The sequence below is a fragment of the Symphalangus syndactylus genome, chromosome 7 (assembly GCF_028878055.3).
Source record: "Symphalangus syndactylus isolate Jambi chromosome 7, NHGRI_mSymSyn1-v2.1_pri, whole genome shotgun sequence".
NCBI lineage: Eukaryota > Metazoa > Chordata > Mammalia > Primates > Hylobatidae > Symphalangus > Symphalangus syndactylus.
Window position 1 is genome coordinate 8,839,266 of NC_072429.2, and position 17,782 is coordinate 8,857,047.

General features: G+C 50.6%; 1 protein-coding gene across 1 annotated transcript in view; it reads left to right on the forward strand.

The window, feature by feature from the left end:
* COL23A1 (collagen type XXIII alpha 1 chain) overlaps positions 1 to 17,782 on the forward strand; it is a 353,888-nt gene that overhangs the window by 283,311 nt on the left and 52,795 nt on the right. The window contains exon 3 of the mRNA XM_055285026.2: positions 473 to 517. Coding sequence (XP_055141001.1) covers positions 473 to 517 — 45 coding nt within the window. The remainder of the gene's footprint in view (positions 1 to 472; positions 518 to 17,782) is intronic.

Sequence of the window (17,782 nt, forward strand, 5' to 3'; positions counted from 1 at the left end):
GGGCACTGCGGGGGCCGTGACGGCCTCTTCGTTGTGTTGGCTTTGTTGTTTTACTTTAGTGAATATGAAGAAGCATTTGTCAGGGCTTTCCTAAGATAACCCACCCTTACTTCTAAGTCTGAAGTTTCTCAGCTGCAAACGCGTCTGCCTCAGGAGCCTCCCGTGGGAATCTTTGTGATTAGGGGAGGGCTTAGGAATGACTAAGTGAGACAATGATTGAATGACAGAGTGGGTGCGTGGGGCATGAGGGATGCGGCCACCTGGGGAGGGGGGTTGGCGGAACAGGCGAGGTAGTGGCAGAAGGAAGGGGTTTCTCCCCACGCATCTCCCCTTCACAGCCAGCAGACCCCCTCGGGCAGGCCACTCCCAGAAAGCTGTTGCGAGCGGATGGGTCGGTGGGTGGGGCATACCCCACGCAGCCAAGTCCACTGGCTTCCCTTCTCAATGAATGCATTCTTGTTTTCCTGTCTAGGGCCCCCTGGACGGCGCGGCAAGCCTGGGAGAAGAGGCGACCCTGGTGAGTCCCAGGTTTTCTCAGCTCCTAAGACAAGGCTTGGAAGCCACCGTGGCCCCAGGCTCTGGCTGCAGGGCCTGACCACCTGCTCCCCACCCTGAGTCATGCCTCGGCCCTGGGCAGGTGCTCCTCCCCCTTCCAAGTCCAGCTGCTGTTTCCTGAGGCCGCAGCACCCGGTAACTGCCTTTCCCGGGCTTCTTGGCATTCACAAGTCCAGAACTGTCCCCTCTGCCCCCAGCCATCCCCTGAATCTCATTGTTGGCCCCTAGTCTCCCACTCCAGAGCAGCCCCCTCTCTCTGAGGCAGAAGGTGACGACTCCGCCAGTCACGCCCTCCCCCATGGGTCCTTCAGCACAACCAGGTTCTCCTGTGAGTTTCATCCCTCCCCAGACGTGGCCTGTCCTTCCTTGGCAGAGCCGCCAGGAGGAGACTCCCCCACCTCCCTTCCCTACAGCCCGCAGAGGCACCTGTATTCACCACCCTTCCTTCCTGCTGTCTCTGCTTCACCCAGAACTCCCCCTACCCAGTCCCCAGCAGATTGCCCCCTTCGCCCAGGGACTCTTCCCTAAGCCCCTCTGACATCGTCTTGGCTAAAGTCACGCTGACCTCTGATGGCCACACTGGATGCTTTGCTGCCTTTCTCTTTCTTGACTCCCCACCCTTGGCCACTCCCCCATGCCGGGCAGTCCCAGCTGTCTCAGCTGCGCTTCCTCCCTCATCTGTGACCCTGGCTCCTTTGCCATTCTTATAGGACCCACCTGCCCCATGAAAGAATCTCCCTTAGCCCTCTCCTCTCCTCTCTCCCACAGTCTCCCACTCCTGTGATGCTGACCATGTCCTCTCCCTGCCTCCAGCCACATCCTCTCCTCCAGGTCCGCCAGGTTGGACATTGCCCTGCCGAAGCCAGCATCTCCCCAGCTTTCTTCCCTGGGCTTCCCCATCGCAGGGAGGAGGCATCTAGCCACCTGCTGCCCTGTGTAGACACCTGGCTGCATCCTCAATCCCTTCCCTGCCTACGCCAAGTCCCCATGAGCCTCCTCCTCCAGGTCTCCGACCCGTGTCCTCTTCTCTCTTCTCACTGCCGTGGCCTCCTGCAGCTCTCATCACCCCCCACGCCATGTCCCCACCTCCAGCCTCACTGTGGATGTCCAGGGCCCTCCAGCTTCTGAGCCTTCACTCTTATGTCTTCCCGCACCCAGAACATCGCCTCCTCTACCTGGACTCCCATCCCAAGATCATTACCCTTTGTCCTTCAAGCCTAGCTCAAGCATCTCCTCCAAAAAAACCTCTAATGGTTTTGTCCAAGAGATATCGCCCCACACTCAGCACGGGCAGCCCCCAGGCATGTAAATGCACAGAACAGCGAACGAATGAATGCCCAGCCCCTACGCAACTTCACAAGGTGGCCGTGGTGACAAAGCCAGGCCGGCTCACCACCAAGAGGAAGGGGAGGCAGTGGCAGCTTCTCTCCAGGCCTCAGACTCTTCTCCCTGGAGCTGGGCGCAGGCTGTCTGCCTCCTTGTTCCACTGGGTTTGCAGCATCGAATTCCTTACGCAGGGGCCCTCCAGATACACTCCTTAGCGCTCACCGGCAAGAAGCACCCTTCCTGTCTCTTTCTGCCTTGACTTCTAGAAGCTGAAACCTGTTTTGAGTTCAATGGCTGGAGCTTCCTTTAGCCTGGCTTCTGTGTGTAATCACCCCAGACCCTGCCAAATACACACTTTATTACTCAGTTCTTATTTTCTACCCTCGTAAAGGGTTTTATTGCCTTTTATTGTAAGTTCCTGACATGCTTTTTGGAAGGAGATGAGGAACACAGAGTCATTTTTTTAGGACAAAGTATGATATTATTCAGCTTACTCCAAAATCCATTTAACTTATGACTCAAGTTTAAAACAACCTCAAAGTCAAAGAAAGACAGACTCACTGGGTCCCTGGCCCTGTGCTGGGTTCTTTCAAGTCCTTTATCTCATGCGATCCTCAGAGCACTGCAAGATAAGAATATGTTATTATACCCACTTGCTGATGAGGAAACTGAGGCTCCAAGGGGTACAGTACCTTGCCAGGGGCCAGCTGCTGGCCAAGGGGTGGGCAGGATCCCTCCGCCTCGTTGTTTTTCCAGTGTGGTGTCCCGATTGTCTGCCTATCCAAAAACAGAGTGAGCTGCACAGAACAGATGTGCCTCTCTGATTGGCCTTGGCTGGGCCTTGAGTTTATTTCTAGATAGTTACATATGTACATCCTGGCTTTCATGCCTTCCCTTGTATAAGGAGGCCTTTTTCCTGCGTCCCTTGGGAGAAAGACTTTTTTTTTTTTTTGGAGACAGAGTTGCTCTGTCACTCAGGCTGGAGTGCAGTGGCACAATCTCAGCTCACAGCAGCCTCTGCTTCCCAGATTCAAGCGATTCTCGTGCCTCAGCCACCTCGGTAGCTGGATTACAGGCACGCGTCACCACGCCCAGCTAATTTTTGTATTTTTAGTCGAGAAGGGGGGTTTCACCATGTTGGCCAGGCTGGTCTCGAACTCCTGGCCTCAAGTGATCCTCCTGCCTTGGCCTCCCAAAGCGCTGGGATTGTAGGCGTGAGCCACCGCACCCACAGAGAAAGGCTCTTTCGGGTAGGGCAGTGCCTGGCTGGGATGCCTTCCTGAGGCCGCTGCAGACCTGCAGGTAGGGTGATCCTGCCCGCCTTCAGAGCAGGAGCCTCCCTAGCTCCCAGTAGGAGCCCCACAGTCCTGCAGTGTTTCTGTGTCTCTATCTGAAATGGAATGGATTTTCCACCTTCCCCTGGCTGGCTTCTTAGCTGGAGAATCCCAGAACTGTGCCTGTACTCTGGGGTCCTCTTTCTTTCTAAGGGCCTTGGGCAGGATCCTCTCTCCTCCCAGACCCTCCTATCCCCAAGAGTGACCGTCACTCTCCCCTGCTTCCGCAGCCCTAGACACCTCCCTCCATCTCAGCGCTTCCCACCCCTGGGGTGTTGGCCTGGTCTGCAGAGTTGTCCTGGTCTGCAGAGTTATCCTGCTTCTCCACCAAAGCATGGGCTCCTCAAGGCAGGGGCTGGGCTAGGCCCCAACTCAGGAGATGGTCCATAAATGCTTATTGATGGGAAGGAGGAGAGAAGGGAGAGAGAAAGAGGCCCTTGCAGGCAAATGAAGAACACAGTTAGGAGACTGCTTGGCCAGTGCCTACACAAACCTGCAGAGAGAAACGGAGGCACTTACCAGGTCTCCGCAGCTGCTAGCCTTCAGGCAATAGTTTCCGTGCTAGAGTCTTTTATCTGCCCTGACCCCGAGAAACTCTTTCTAAAAATCCGGTGGAAGAAGTAATTCTGGAATTGTGGAGTGAGGACCTCTGAAGATCTCTTCCATAAAGGAGCAGAAACACGGGGGAAGACTGACCTTTTCAGAACTCTGGAAACGAACAAAAGTTTTGCCACCGCCCAAGAAATGTTTATTCAGGAAATATCTGAATCTTGCTATTAATAAGAACAGTAAGATTTGTAGCATTTTAATTTTCTCCTCTCTCAAGCTCATGGTAGCCTTAAAAACCAGCTTTAAAAACCGTGCATGGCGCACACATGTAATCCCAGCACTTTGGGAGGCCGAGGCGGGTAGACCAGGAGTTTGAGACTAGCCTGGCCAACATGGTGAAACCCCATCTCTACTAAAAATACAAAAATTAGCCAGGCATGGTGGTGCATACCTGTAGTCCCAGCTACAAAGAGGTTGAGGCACAAGAATCGCTTGAACCCAGGAGGCAGAGGTTGCAGTGAGCTAAGACTGCACCACTGCACTCCAGCCTGGGCAACAGAGCTAGACTCTGTCAGGGGAAAAAAAAAAAAAAAAAACAGCAGTGTCACAACCACAGTACTTGTTGTGAAAACTAGCAGCCACTGGAGGAAGCAGAACAGGTTTGAAGCTTGCAAATGCTCATCCCCAGAGAACTGTCACTATGTGACTTGTCTGGCAGCTCCATGGAAAAGCACCATACCCAAGGCTTGTCTTTAAGTGACCTATGCACAGCCTTGCTTAGAAGGAAGAGCCCAGTCCCCAGGATGCTTAACAAAAATAATAAGCAGCAATTTTTGAACATTGAAGCTGCTTGAGGTGATAACACCAGTGGATGACTTGAAAACTTACAATGAAAATATAGGGAATGAGATGTTCAAAGGAGCTTTGAGAAGCTCCGGCTTTTTCTAGGGTATCTGGAAGGCACATGCATGTGCAGGGCTATGTACATGTCCATTAAAAACCTGTCTTAGAGCCCCAGTCTCTCACCTCTGGCTGACCTTGAGATTGTTCAAGCGGGAAATGAAGACAAAGGCAGAGTTGTAATGTGGTGGAGCATTGAAGCTGTGTTCCAGCGCACACAGAGGTGCAGCATTGAAGCTGTGCCCCAGCGCACACAGAGGTGCAGCACTGAAACTGCGTTCCAGCGCACACAGAGGCGGAGCGTTGAAGCTGCGTTCCAGCGCACACAGAGGTGCAGCATCGAAGCTGTGTTCCAGCGCACACAGAGGCGGAGCATTGAAGCTGGCTCCAGCGCACACAGAGGTGCAGCATTGAAGCTGTGTTCCAGCGCACACAGAGGCGGAGCATTGAAGCTGGCTCCAGCGCACACAGAGGTGCAGCATTGAAGCTGGGCTCCAGCGCACACAGAGGCGGAGCATTGAAGCTGTGTTCCAGCGCACACAGAGGTGCAGCATTGAAGCTGGGCTCCAGCGCACAGAGAGCCCACCGGCACAGAGTGGGAGACTTTGGATCAAGGCATTCAAGGAAATCTCTGTCTAACCTGACGACTAAGCTAAACAAGCAGAGAATTCAGTAGCTGCACATGACAAAAAAGAAACACTTTAAAGAATTAGTCCAGGAAAGGCCCTCAACGGAGAGCAACAACAATAAACAGCAACAACAACAAATCCTGGAAAGGAGAAGAGGGATCTGATTTCCGGAGTAGCCACATTAGATTAGTTTAAATGTCCAATTTTTGACAAAAAAAAATTAGAAGACAGGAAAGTAGGGCAGTAAAAAAGGAAAAAGTACAGTCCATAGAAACGATCCCTGAGGAAACGCAGATGTACTTGCTAGACAGAGATGTAGTATTGGTTATTATACATATGTTCAAAAAACTACAGGAAACCATGTTTGAAGAAATAAAGGAAAGCATGAGAATCATGTCCCTCTAAATGGAGAATATCAATAAACAGATAAAAAGTATTTTTAAAAGAACCAAATAAAAATTCTGGAGGTGCAAAGTACCATAAGTGAAATGAAAAATTCAGTAGAGGGCTTCGACAGTAGATTTGGGCCCACAGAAGAAAGAATCAGCAAACTTGCACATAGGTCAATTGACATTATCCAGCCTAAGGAACAGAAGGAGAAAAGAATGAAGGAAAATGAACAGAGCCTCAAAGACACTATCAAGTGTCCCAACACACATAATGATAGTCCCAGAAGGAGAGAAGAGAGAGAAAGAAACAAAGGAATATTTGAAAAAAATTGCCAAATCTTCTTAATTTTGAAGAAAACCATTAATCTACACATCTAAGAAGCTCAGCAAACTCCAAGGATGATAAACTCAAAGAGATACATACCTAAGCACATCATAGTTGCATTGCTAAAAGCAAAAAAAAATGAATCTTGGCCAGGCGTGGTGGCTCACGCTTGTAATCCCAGCACTTTGGGAGGCCAAGGCAGGAAGATCACATGAGATCAGGAGTTCAAGACCAGCCTGGCCAACATGGTGAAATCCCATCTCTACTAAAAAAAAAATAATAATAAAATACAAAAGCCAGCCAGGCATGGTGGCACGTGCCTGTAGTCCCAGCTACTCAGGAGGCTGAGGCACGAGAATTGCTTGAATCTCTTGAACCTGAGAGGCAGAAGTTATAGTGAGCCAAGATCATGCCACTGCACTCCAGCCTGGACAACACAGTGAGACTCTGTCTCAAAAGAAAAAAAGAATCTTGAAAGCATCATGAGAGAAATAGAGTATCACAGAAAAGGGATGCTCAATAATATTAACAGCTGGTTTCTCATCAGAAACCATGAAACCCAAACAGCAGTAGGATGACATAGTCAATAAGTGACAAAAGGAAAAAAACTATCAACAAAGAAATCTATACCTGGCAAAACTATCTTTGAAAATTGAGGCCGGGCATGGTGGCTCATGCCTGTAATGCCAGCACTTTGGGAGGCCGAGGCGGGTGGATCACAAGGTCAGGAGTTCAAGACCAGCCTGGCCAAGATGGTCTCTACTAAAAAAAAAAAAAAATACAAAAAATTAGCTGGGCATGGTGGCATGCACGCGCCTGTAATCCCAGCTACTCCGGAGACTGAGGCAGAGAATTGCTTAAACCTGGAGGGGCAGAGGTTGCAGTGAGCTGAGATCGCACCACTGCACTCCAGCCTGGGCAACAGAGCAAGACTCCATCTCAAAAAAAAAAAAAAAGAAAAGAAAAAAGAAAATTGAAGGAGAGTAGCCAGCCACAGTGGCTTATGCCTGCAATCCCAGCACTTTGGGAGGCCGAGGCGGACGGATCATCTGAGGTCAGGAGTTCTAGACCAACCTGGTCAACATGGTGAAACCCCCCTCTACTAATAATACAAAAATTAGCTGGGCGTGGTGGTGCGCGCCTGTAATCCCAGCTACTCGGGAGGCTGAGGCAGGAGAATCGCTTGAACCCCGGAGGCAGAGGTTGCAGTAAGAGCTGAGATTGTGCCACTGCACTCCAGCCTGGGTGACAGAGCCAGTCTCGGTCTCAAATAAATAAATAAAAATTAAAAAATAAAAGAAACTAGAAAAATAAGAGCAAACTTAACCCAAAGCAAGCAACAGAAAAACAATCATAAAATCAGGGTAGAAAGAAATGAAATGGAAAATAGAAAAACAGTAGAGAAAATCAACAAAACCAAAAGTTGATTTTTTGAGAAGATCAACAAAACTGACAAACCTTTAACTAGACTGACCAAGAAAAACAGTGGAGTCTCAAATTACCAAAATCAGGGCTGAAAGGAAGGTACATCACTAGCAACCTTAAAAAAACAAAAAGGAAGGAATAATGGAATTACTTTGAAAAAATTAGGGTGTTCAAAGCAGGCCCGAGCCGCCTGGATACCGCAGCTAGGAAAAAACAAAAAGGATTAAAAGGAAACACTAGTAACAATTGTATGCCTACAAATTAGATAGCAAAGGTGAAATGGACACATTCCTAGAAAGACACAGCTGCCAAAACTGACTCAAGAAGAAGTCAAATATCTGAATAGACCTATAACAAAGAGAAAGATTCAATCAGTGATCGAAAAACTTCTTACAAAGAAAAGCCCAGAATCAGATGGCTTCACTGATGAATTCTAAAAAACACTTAAAGAAGAATTAATAACAAACTTTCACAAACCCTTTAAAAAATAGAAATGGAGAGAACACTTCTCAACTCATTCTGAAGCAAGATTAACTCTGATACCAAAACTAGACAAAGACATCACAAAAAAAGAAACTATAGACCAATGTCTTTTATGAACACAGACATAAAAGTCCTCAACAATACAAGCAAAGGAATACAGCAAAAGAATTATAAACCAAGTGGGATTTAACCCAAAAATGCAATGTTGGTTTAACACCCAAAATCAATCAGTGCAGTACATCATATTATTGAATAAGAGATAAAACCACATGATCGTCTCAGTAAATGCAGATAAAGCATTTGATGAAATCCACAACTTTTCATTATTTAAAAAAACCGACTCAGGCTAGGCACAATGGCTCACTTTGTAATCCCAGCACTTTGGGAGGCCAAGGCGGACAAATCACTTGAGGTCAAGAGTTCGAGACCAGCCTGGCCAACATGGTGAAACCCCGTCTCTACTAAAAATGCAAAAATTAGCTGGGTGTGATGGTCCCTGCCTGTAGTCATAGCTGCTTAGGAGGCCAAGGCAGGAGAATCGCTTGAACCTGGGAGGCAAAGTTGCAGTGAGCTGAGATCACGCCATTGCACTCCAGCCTGGGTGACAGAGCAAGACTCCATCATTAAATAAGTAAATAAAAATCCGCTCAACAAATCAAGGATTTAAAAAAACCTCAACTTGATAAAGGGCATCTATGAAAAACCCACAACTAACTAATAGCATACTTAAAGGTGAAAGACTGAATGGTTTACCCCTAATATCAGGAACTGATACTCCTGCTACTTCTGTTCACTCCTGCTATGGATGTTCACTCCTGCTACTTCTGTTTAACATTGTGTTGAAGGCTTTAGCCAGGACAATTAAGCAAAAAGGAGACATTAAAGACATTAATATGGGAAAAGAAGTAAAACTATCTCTATTTGCAGATGGCATGATCTCATGTATAGAATATTCTAAGAATCTACATCTGGCACATGTGCCCCTGAACTTAAAAGTTGAAGAAAAAATAAATTTTTGCCAACCTCGAGTGAAAAAAGATACTCTTTCATATTTTTTCTGAATTTTTACTTTTTACTTTTGAATCCTTAATCTATATGGAATTGATTTTTTATATTTGGTTTGAGATACATATATAATTTCATTTTTCCCCAGTTTAATTTTGGTGAAGTCCAATCTATCAATTTTTTCTTCTGTAATTTGTGCTTTTGGTGTCATATCTAAGAAACAATTACCTAACTCAAGACCGTGAAGATTTATTCCTATGTTTTATTGTAAGGATTTTAGAGGCAAATCAATAGCCTAACTTCCCATCTTAACAACTAGAAAATGAGGCCGGGCATGGTGGCTCACACCTGTAATCCTAGCACTTTGGGAGGCCAATGCAGGTGAATCGCTTGAGGTCAGGAGTTCGAGACTAGCCTGGCCCACTCTGCTCCTTTGGGGAAAAGTCCCTGAAGGTTGTTGTCTTTATTCTGGGGATGGGTTCAGGCTTCTGAGAGCTGGGAGCCAGCGCACAGCATCTTACCTGAGCTGGCTGAATGGGAGAGGAAGAGAGGCTCAGTCAGGACCAGGGAGAGCAGGTCACAGGCAGAGGGGAAGTGAGGAGTCCAGGGGCAACAGGAGCAGGTGTGGGGCAGGGACAGTGACCCTGGCAGCCTCACGCCACTGAAGCCAGCCCTCACCTCCTGGTGTGTGGGCCTGGCCCCTGCCAGGCTATGGGAAATACTCCTCCCTGTTTGCATTTCATGAAGGCTGGACACACCCTTTGGGAAACACTGGAGACATGACTGTTCCCAGGGGGGCTAAGAGCTGAAGGTGGGCATCTGGGGCTCTCAAGACCACCACGTACCTCTGCTTACCTGGTAACACAGCAAGCAGCTTGCCCACCTGCTCTTAACGCCGAGGTGTGAATGGGCAAGGTTCCCAGTTTGAGGAACTCTCTTGGGCCACATCCATTCAGCCTAAGAGGCCCCAGAATCATCAAACCTTCTACTTCATCAGATGCTTTTACTTATTTCCCAGGTCATCTGGCTCTTACTGAATTGCTCCCACATTCCTGACAGCAAAGTCAGTGGAACACATGTTTGAAGGCCGTGCGCAGAAGGGCTGGGCCTCGGGGCACCACTATGTGGTCACCTGGAAGCCCTGCAGCCAGCTCACTTTCTAAGCAGGAACCCCTGGCTGGCCTGGACCAACCCCTCTGTCGCATCCATCACTCTTGGATGCCCAGCTTGCTGCAGGCCGTACGGTCCATCTCCAGAGGCTGTGGCAGCCACAGTACAAACCTAGTACAAGAAGTCAAGTGCAGAGGGCTCCGAAGACGCGACGGCCTCCAGCGCTCTTGCCCTTTCCAGCCCTCATCCATTCGGCACATGCTGACTAAGTGCTTGTGCCTGCCCAGCTCCGATCTGGGCAGCAAGGCGACAGCATGAACTGGGCAGATGTGATCCCAGGGATGTGGTCCCTCTTAGGGAAGTGCCTTGCCGGGGGCTGACAGAAACAGTCCTCGACCCGCAAGTAAATAACCACTACCGATGGTAACAGTGCGTGGAAGGAAATAACCAGGAAAAGATGATGGAAACCAATGGGGGAAGGGCGAGGAGACATCTTTGTCTTTGACATCTCTGTTTTTTGTCTGTTTTTTTGAGACAGAGTCTCACTCTGTTGCCCAGGCTGGAGTGCAGTGGCTCACTGCAACATCTGCCTCCCAGGTTCAAGCGATTCTTCTGCCTCAGCCTCCTGAGTAGCTGGGATTACAGATGCCCGCCACCACACCCAGCTAATATTTGTTTTAGTATAGACAGGTTTTTGCCATGTTGGCCAGGCTGGTCTTGAACTCCTGACCTCAGGTGATCCACCCACCTCCGCCTCCCAAAATGCTGGGATTACAGGCATGAGCCACCATGCCTGGCCTTGTCTTTGACATCTTTGGATGTCACAGTTGTGGAAGGTTTGTCCAAGGCAGTGGCAATGGAGCTATGCCATGCCGGCTGCAGGAACACAGCCGATGTGAATGTCTAAGGCTGAAGGGAGCTGGCAGCTTGGGGAACTGAGAGGGAAGGGTGGAGCAGAGCACCATGCCCAAGGGCATTGGAGACTGGCAAGGACTGGGCCATGCAGGAAGGCTGGGCCAGGAGTTGGGATTTCATTCCATGTGCCATGGGAAGCCCTGGAAAGGGGTTGGGCATTTTGTGAACGCCCCTCTGGCTGGTGAGGTTGGGTGCCCAGGAGAAGGAGTCGGATTAGGAGGCTGTGACGCTGCTGCTGGCATGAAGCAATGAGAGCCTGGTGACGTGGTGCCAGTAGGGCCCAAGAGAAGTGGTGGGCAGTGTGTTTTAAAGTCTTGTAGATGAGCTTGAGGTGGCCTGTCCCACGAGCAATGAGATCAGTCTCCAGAATGCTGCCATTCCCACTCTGCCACCCCCTCTGGAGACCATGGATGGTGCCATGGGTTTAGGGTCCTACGGGGCTGCCTCTGGCTGGACTACTGCCTCACCAGCCAGGTGATTCAGACACACCACACACCCTCCCGGGGACCTCTGGGGAAGCTCAGTACACATTAGAGCTCTTTCTGTGGTAGGAAGAAAAATGACGTGGCCGAGAAAGGGGGCCTGGGTCGTACCATGGACGAAAGTGCCTTCCCAGCAGCCCCGGCGTGGGATCCGCGGGGGTCATGAAGTGCGTATCTCACCTCTGTCTGCCCCAGGTCAGAAGAGGACATGACCCTGGGCATGGTAGCCTTTCTGGTCTTCAGTTTCCTCATCTGTAAAATGCACCTAGTGAGGTTGCAGCAGGGGTTACATGAAATGGTCTGGGGAATGCATTCAGTGGAGCTGCCGGTGCGTGAGGAGTGCTCAGCGAGGGAGTGATGGTTACTCTTACAGCCCCTCCTTCATCTCATCTGGGCTGCATCTCACGCCAGTCCCCAGTGCTCTGCTCTCAGGACCTCAGGCTCTCAGAATAATAATCCCAGCCTGAGCTTCCCTGGAGGCAGCTTGGACATGAGTGTGAGGAAAGGCAGCAAAAGCTGGGAGGAGCAGACAAAGACACAGCTTTCTCCAGCCACTGTCAAGTTCAAGGGTGTTGACGCTTTTGACTCAGTGAGCTATACACAAATATCCAATGGTGTGAAAGAGCCCAGGGTGAGAGGTCAGTCTCCCTGCTGCTCCTGCCCTCTGGCCATTTGGCCCCCCTACTCAGAAGCAACCCTGATGACCACTTCCTTGCACCCACACCTAGAGATGTCCTGTTTATACAAACAGAAGTCTACAGATCATTTTTACTACATGCCATTCTATACCCTTTTAAAATGCAGCAATACACCCTGGAGATAGTTCCATATCAGAACTTACAGAACATTACCTTTTTCATGGCTGCATAGTATTCCATTTGCAGCTGCACCCATCCTCTATTTAATCAGTTCCATCTGTGCCATTTCTAATACTTTTACTATCTCAACACTTCTGTGATGAGGACTGTTTTTATACCCCATCCTTTTACATATGTGTTAACATAGCTACAGAATACATTTCTAGGAGGATAATTGCTGTGGCAATTGGCACATGCATTTTAAATCTTAGTAAGTATTGCCAGATCACTCTCTAGAGAGAAGGTTCCAATTTATCCTCTCACCAGTGTGTGAGGTGACTGTCCTCATTGCCCTTCACACAGTAGGTCATGAGATTTTTTTTAATTTTTTAATCTGATATTGTAATTTTATTTGTTTTATTATGAATGAAGATTAGCACTTGTAGCTACAAAAGTTAATCCTCGTTCATAATCCAGATATTTCAGGGCTATTTGTATTTTCTGTTCTGTGATCTCTTCATATCTTTGGATATCTTGTTTCTGCTAGGTTGCTGATGTTTTGAGAGATGTTTTGTAGGAATGTTTGTATGTCAAAATATCTAGCCTTTGTGACATGAGTTAGATATATGTTTCCTAGGTTGGCTTTGTTTTTGAGCCAGAGTCTCACTCTGTCACTGAGGCCGGGGTGCAGTGGTGTGATCTTGGCCCACTGCAACCTCTGCCTCCCAGGTTCAAGCAATTGTCCTGCCTCAGCCTCCCAAGTAACTGGGATCACAAGCACACGCCAGCACACCCGGCTAATTGGTTTTTTAGTTTTTTGTTTTTTGTTTTGTTTTGTTTTGTTGTATTTTTAATAAAGACAGGGTTTCACCATGTTGGCCAGGCTGATCTCAAACTCCTGACCTCAAGTGATCTGCCTGCCTCAGCCTCCCAAAGTGCTGGGATTATAGGCGTGAGCCACCGCACGCGGCCTAGGTTGGCCTTTGACTTTGCTTCCAAGACTTTTTGCCTTGCAGACATTTTTTGGGTTTCTGTGGTTGGATCGGACCCTCTCTTTTACGGTTTCTGGATTATGAACCGTAGCTGGAAAAGCCTGCCCTCTCCAAGGCTGGAAAGGAATGTTCTCATGTTTTCTTCTAGGATTTTTATGGTTTTCTTAACATGTAAAATCATTGATCCTTTTGGAATTCATCCTGGTTGATGCTGAGGCAGGGATCTAATTTCATTTCTTCGTGATAACTAGTGGTTATAACACATCTCCCCCTACTGTTTCCAGAGGCTCAGGTGTGGGGCACTGGGGAGGGAGCTCGGTAGTGATCTGGGGAGGCAGATCACCATGTGGAAGGCACCACTGGGTTCGGGCCTTTGTCTTAGGAACAAGACAGTGAGGAGGGAAGTGTCAGGATCAGATCTGCATTTTGAGAAATATGACCCTGGCCCCAGAATGGGAGACTGGGGTGGTGACGGGGTGTCATTCTTGAAGCCATCTCTGATCCCAGGTGCACCCACCTCATTGCTAGTCGGTTCCAGCCCCTGGGTCACCAGCCCTCTCTCCCACAGTACTTCTGGGTGAATTCCTATGAATCCTGATAGCCACACAGAAGCCCCTTACACAGCCCGGCCTCTGGACTCCGTGGTCTCCTTTCCTCTGATAGGCTTGGCCTCCTCTGACCACAGCCTCTCCCTCCAGAGGTCTTGCCCGATATAAATGCAGCATCCACCAATTCTCAGTTCACAAATTCCAGCCCATTCCCTCTCCCTGACCCCCACAACCCTTCCATCTCCAGCCTTCAGATCCATGGATCCCAGCCCCTTGCCCCTCGTCCCTCTTGCTGAAATCCTGCCGGCTGCCCCATGCCAGAACTCCCTGCTCCTCTCTCCTCCCTCCTTCTTACTCAGCAAAAGCCCCACCCCAGACTGAACCCAGTCCCCTCCACATGCTCCACTCCAGTGCGTGCAGATTACCCAGCTGGAGAGAAACGCCCCCAGCCCCCGAGGCCCTTTCTGCCACCTGGCTGAGGCCACATCGTCCAATCCACTCAGCCTCTTCCGCTCAGTCCCCGAACACCTCCTGCACCATCATCACCTGAGGCTGACGGCCTCGCTTCCTGCTTCACTGGGAGAGTTGGCACGATCAGAAAAGAACTTGCCCGAACCCCCACCTCCATGGCACATGCCTAGCAGCACCAGGCACTCTTCCTCCTGCCGTCTCCACAGATGGACTGTCCGGGCCCCCATCTGTGCCAGCGCCAGGAGCCAGCCCTTCTCACCTCCTCAAGGACATTGCTCCGGGAATCTCCCCTCCTCCCCCACACCGAATCCTCTCTCTCTGCTGGACCACTCTCATCCTACAAACACGTGGCCATGTCTCTCATCCTAAAGAAATGCCCGTCTCCAGGTCCCACTCCCACAAAGCAACTGTTCATTTCCTCCCCTTTGCAGCAGAGCTCCTCAAAAGCACCCGCTGTCCACATCCCTCAACCCCCTTCTCTCTGAAACCCTCTCCCATCCCTCAACCCCCTTCTCTCTGAAGCCCTCTCCACATCCCTCAACCCCCTTCTCTCTGAAGCCCTCTCCCATCCCTCAGCCCCCTTCTCTCTGAAGCCCTCTCCCATCCCTCAGCCCCCTTCTCTCTGAAGCCCTCTCCCATCCCTCAGCCCCCTTCTCTCTGAAGCCCTCTCCCATCCCTCAGCCCCCTTCTCTCTGAAGCCCTCTCCCATCCCTCAACCCCCTTCTCTCTGAAGCCCTCTCCCATCCCTCAGCCCCCTCCTCTCTGAAGCCCTCTCCCATCCCTCAGCCCCCTTCTCTCTGAAGCCCTCTCCCATCCCTCAGCCCCCTTCTCTCTGAAGCCCTCTCCCATCCCTCAACCCCCTCCTCTCTGAAGCCCTCTCCCATCCCTCAGCCCCCTCCTCTCTGAAGCCCTCTCCCATCCCTCAGCCCCCTTCTCTCTGAAGCCCTCTCCCATCCCTCAGCCCCCTTCTCTCTGAAGCCCTCTCCCATCCCTCAGCCCCCTTCTCTCTGAAGCCCTCTCCCATCCCTCAGCCCCCTTCTCTCTGAAGCCCTCTCCCATCCCTCAACCCCCTTCTCTCTGAAGCCCTCTCCCATCCCTCAGCCCCCTCCTCTCTGAAGCCCTCTCCCATCCCTCAGCCCCCTTCTCTCTGAAGCCCTCTCCCATCCCTCAGCCCCCTTCTCTCTGAAGCCCTCTCCCATCCCTCAGCCCCCTTCTCTCTGAAGCCCTCTCCCATCAGACCCCCTCCTGTCACTCCCTGGACATGCCTCTGCATTGCTACGTCCAGTTCCTGGTCTTCTTACTTGACCCATCAGCAGGGCAATTACTTCATCCTGTGCACAGGCGATTGCTCCCTCCTGAGACACTTTCTCTACTTCGCTTCCAGAACTTCTTGATCTTCTCTTTAACTTCCAGCAGTGCCACGTGTGCCAAGCTTCTGACCCCTTCAGCCAAGCCTGCCCCATTACTATCTCCCCACCTCTGTTGACGGCAGCCCTATCCTTCCAGTTGCTGAAGCCAGAACTAGGGAAATCCTCTTGGCTGTGCTGTCGGAATCAATCCAGAACCCAACCACATCCACCACTTCCACTACCACCGCCAGCTGTGAGCCACTGTCCTCTCTCCTACTGCAGTATGCAGTAGCCTCCGGGTTCTACCCCTGCCACCCCACACGGGGATCTTTAAAATATGAGCCAGGTCTCACCCTCTCTCTGCTCAAGGCCCTACCCAACTGCCCCACCTCATTGCCCCTCTAAAGCCACCTCCCACTATTTCTTGCTGTGAGGGAGAGAGCAGAGAAAGTGCAGGAATAGAAGGGGGTGTGCGACCAAGGGATGGCTTTGCCAGCTGAGGAATTAGAGTATGTTTCAGAGCTGTTGGGCAGCACTTGCGTGAGAGGGCAAGTGTGACTAAGATCCAGAGGGACCGAGGATGGAGCCAGGCTCTGGGCAATACAGAGGGGACAGTGGCCTAATTGAAGGTGGGTCAGTTCTTCCGAGTTAACCTGAAGGCATGGAGAGGAGGGCAGGTGCAGGAGCAGGTGTGGGCACAGGTACAAGTGCTGGTGCAGGAACAGATCGAGAGGGAGGTGCAGGTGGAAAGGCAGGTACAGGTATAGGCATAGTTGCAGATGCAGGTGCAGGCACAGGCTGAGGTGCAGGTCCAGGCACAGGTACAGGCACAGATGTATACAACCAGTGTTGGAAAGGCAATGGCGAACCTATCCGGCAGCTTTTGTTTGCTTTGGAAAATAGGAATCAAGGTCATTGGCTGACAGTGAGGAGTCAGCTCAATGGGATGTCCAAGTTGCCAGCATCTTGCTCTGCTCTGCCCTGATCTAGACTTGGGGAAAGCACTGTCCCCCATGTCATCATTCTGGGATGAGTACATCAGTGTTCCAAGCCAAAAATTCTTGTCATCTCTCTCCTTCCTCTATGCACCGCTACCGTGCGAGCCCCATCTCTCCCCTGACTAACGTCTTCTGACTCTCCACTCCCCCCTCACCCACCAGCACCTGCATGGGGACACATCAGCGCATCTCCAGGTGCATTCTTGTCCCTCCCCATTGCTCCTCCTTGCAGAACCCTTTGCTGACTCCCCTTCACCCTTAGAACCAAGCCCCCCAGACCATGACATGGAAACAAACCCCCGGGCTTGGCTGGCCCTGCCTTCTCCGGCCCTCCCTCTGCTGCAGCAGCCTTCACTTCTCCTGGCTCCTCCAAAGCCCATGATCTTGGCATGTTCTGAGCTTGTCCATCTCTGCAACACTCCTCCCTCCTCTTTTCTCACCCTCTGGACTCAGCCTGGCCTCTCCCTGTGTAATGTCCTCTTAAGGATCTGTCTGCTTAGTCAGCATTTATGAGTCAGCATTCATGAGTCAGGGCTCTTGCCTCTTGCACTCACTAGTGGTCCCATTAGTTACCCCCATGACTCCTGGCTCATAGTTGGGATGTATGAATCGTGCTGGCCGCTGACTGCTGGGTGCTGCCTCCCCGTGTGGCCTCATTCTCGAGTGAGGTTGGGGGTCTGGTTTGGCAGCTGTGTGGCTTAGTGCACAGAGCCTAGGGTTAGTAGAGTTGGGAGACCTCCTTCCATCCAGCATGCGCTCACTCCACCCCAATCAACGATGTGGGCCCACACAAGACGCTGCTCTGTGAGCCTCTTCGTTACCAGCTGTCCGATGGAGATGTTCATCAGACCTCTCACAAAAGATGGTTGGGAAGGTCAAATGCAATAATGAGTATGCAACATGCTTTGCAAGCTGTGAGGTGAAGCCCCTGTGGGCCTCGTAAGGGGTTCTCTGTGAGCCCTCGTCTGGTAGCAAGCCTCAGCCGCGGCCCCAGGCCCTGCTCCTCCTCATGCATTTCTAACCCTGGAGCTGGGCAGCAGGAGCCCCCTCCCCCAACAAGCCTGTTCAGCCACACCCATTTGCCATTCCTGCCAGTATTCTCTCTGTCCAAAATGTGTGCTTCCCCAGTCTGCCCTCAATACAAACAAACCATCACTCAGGAGCACCAGAGCTCGTCCTTTAAGTAGGAACAAGTTCCGA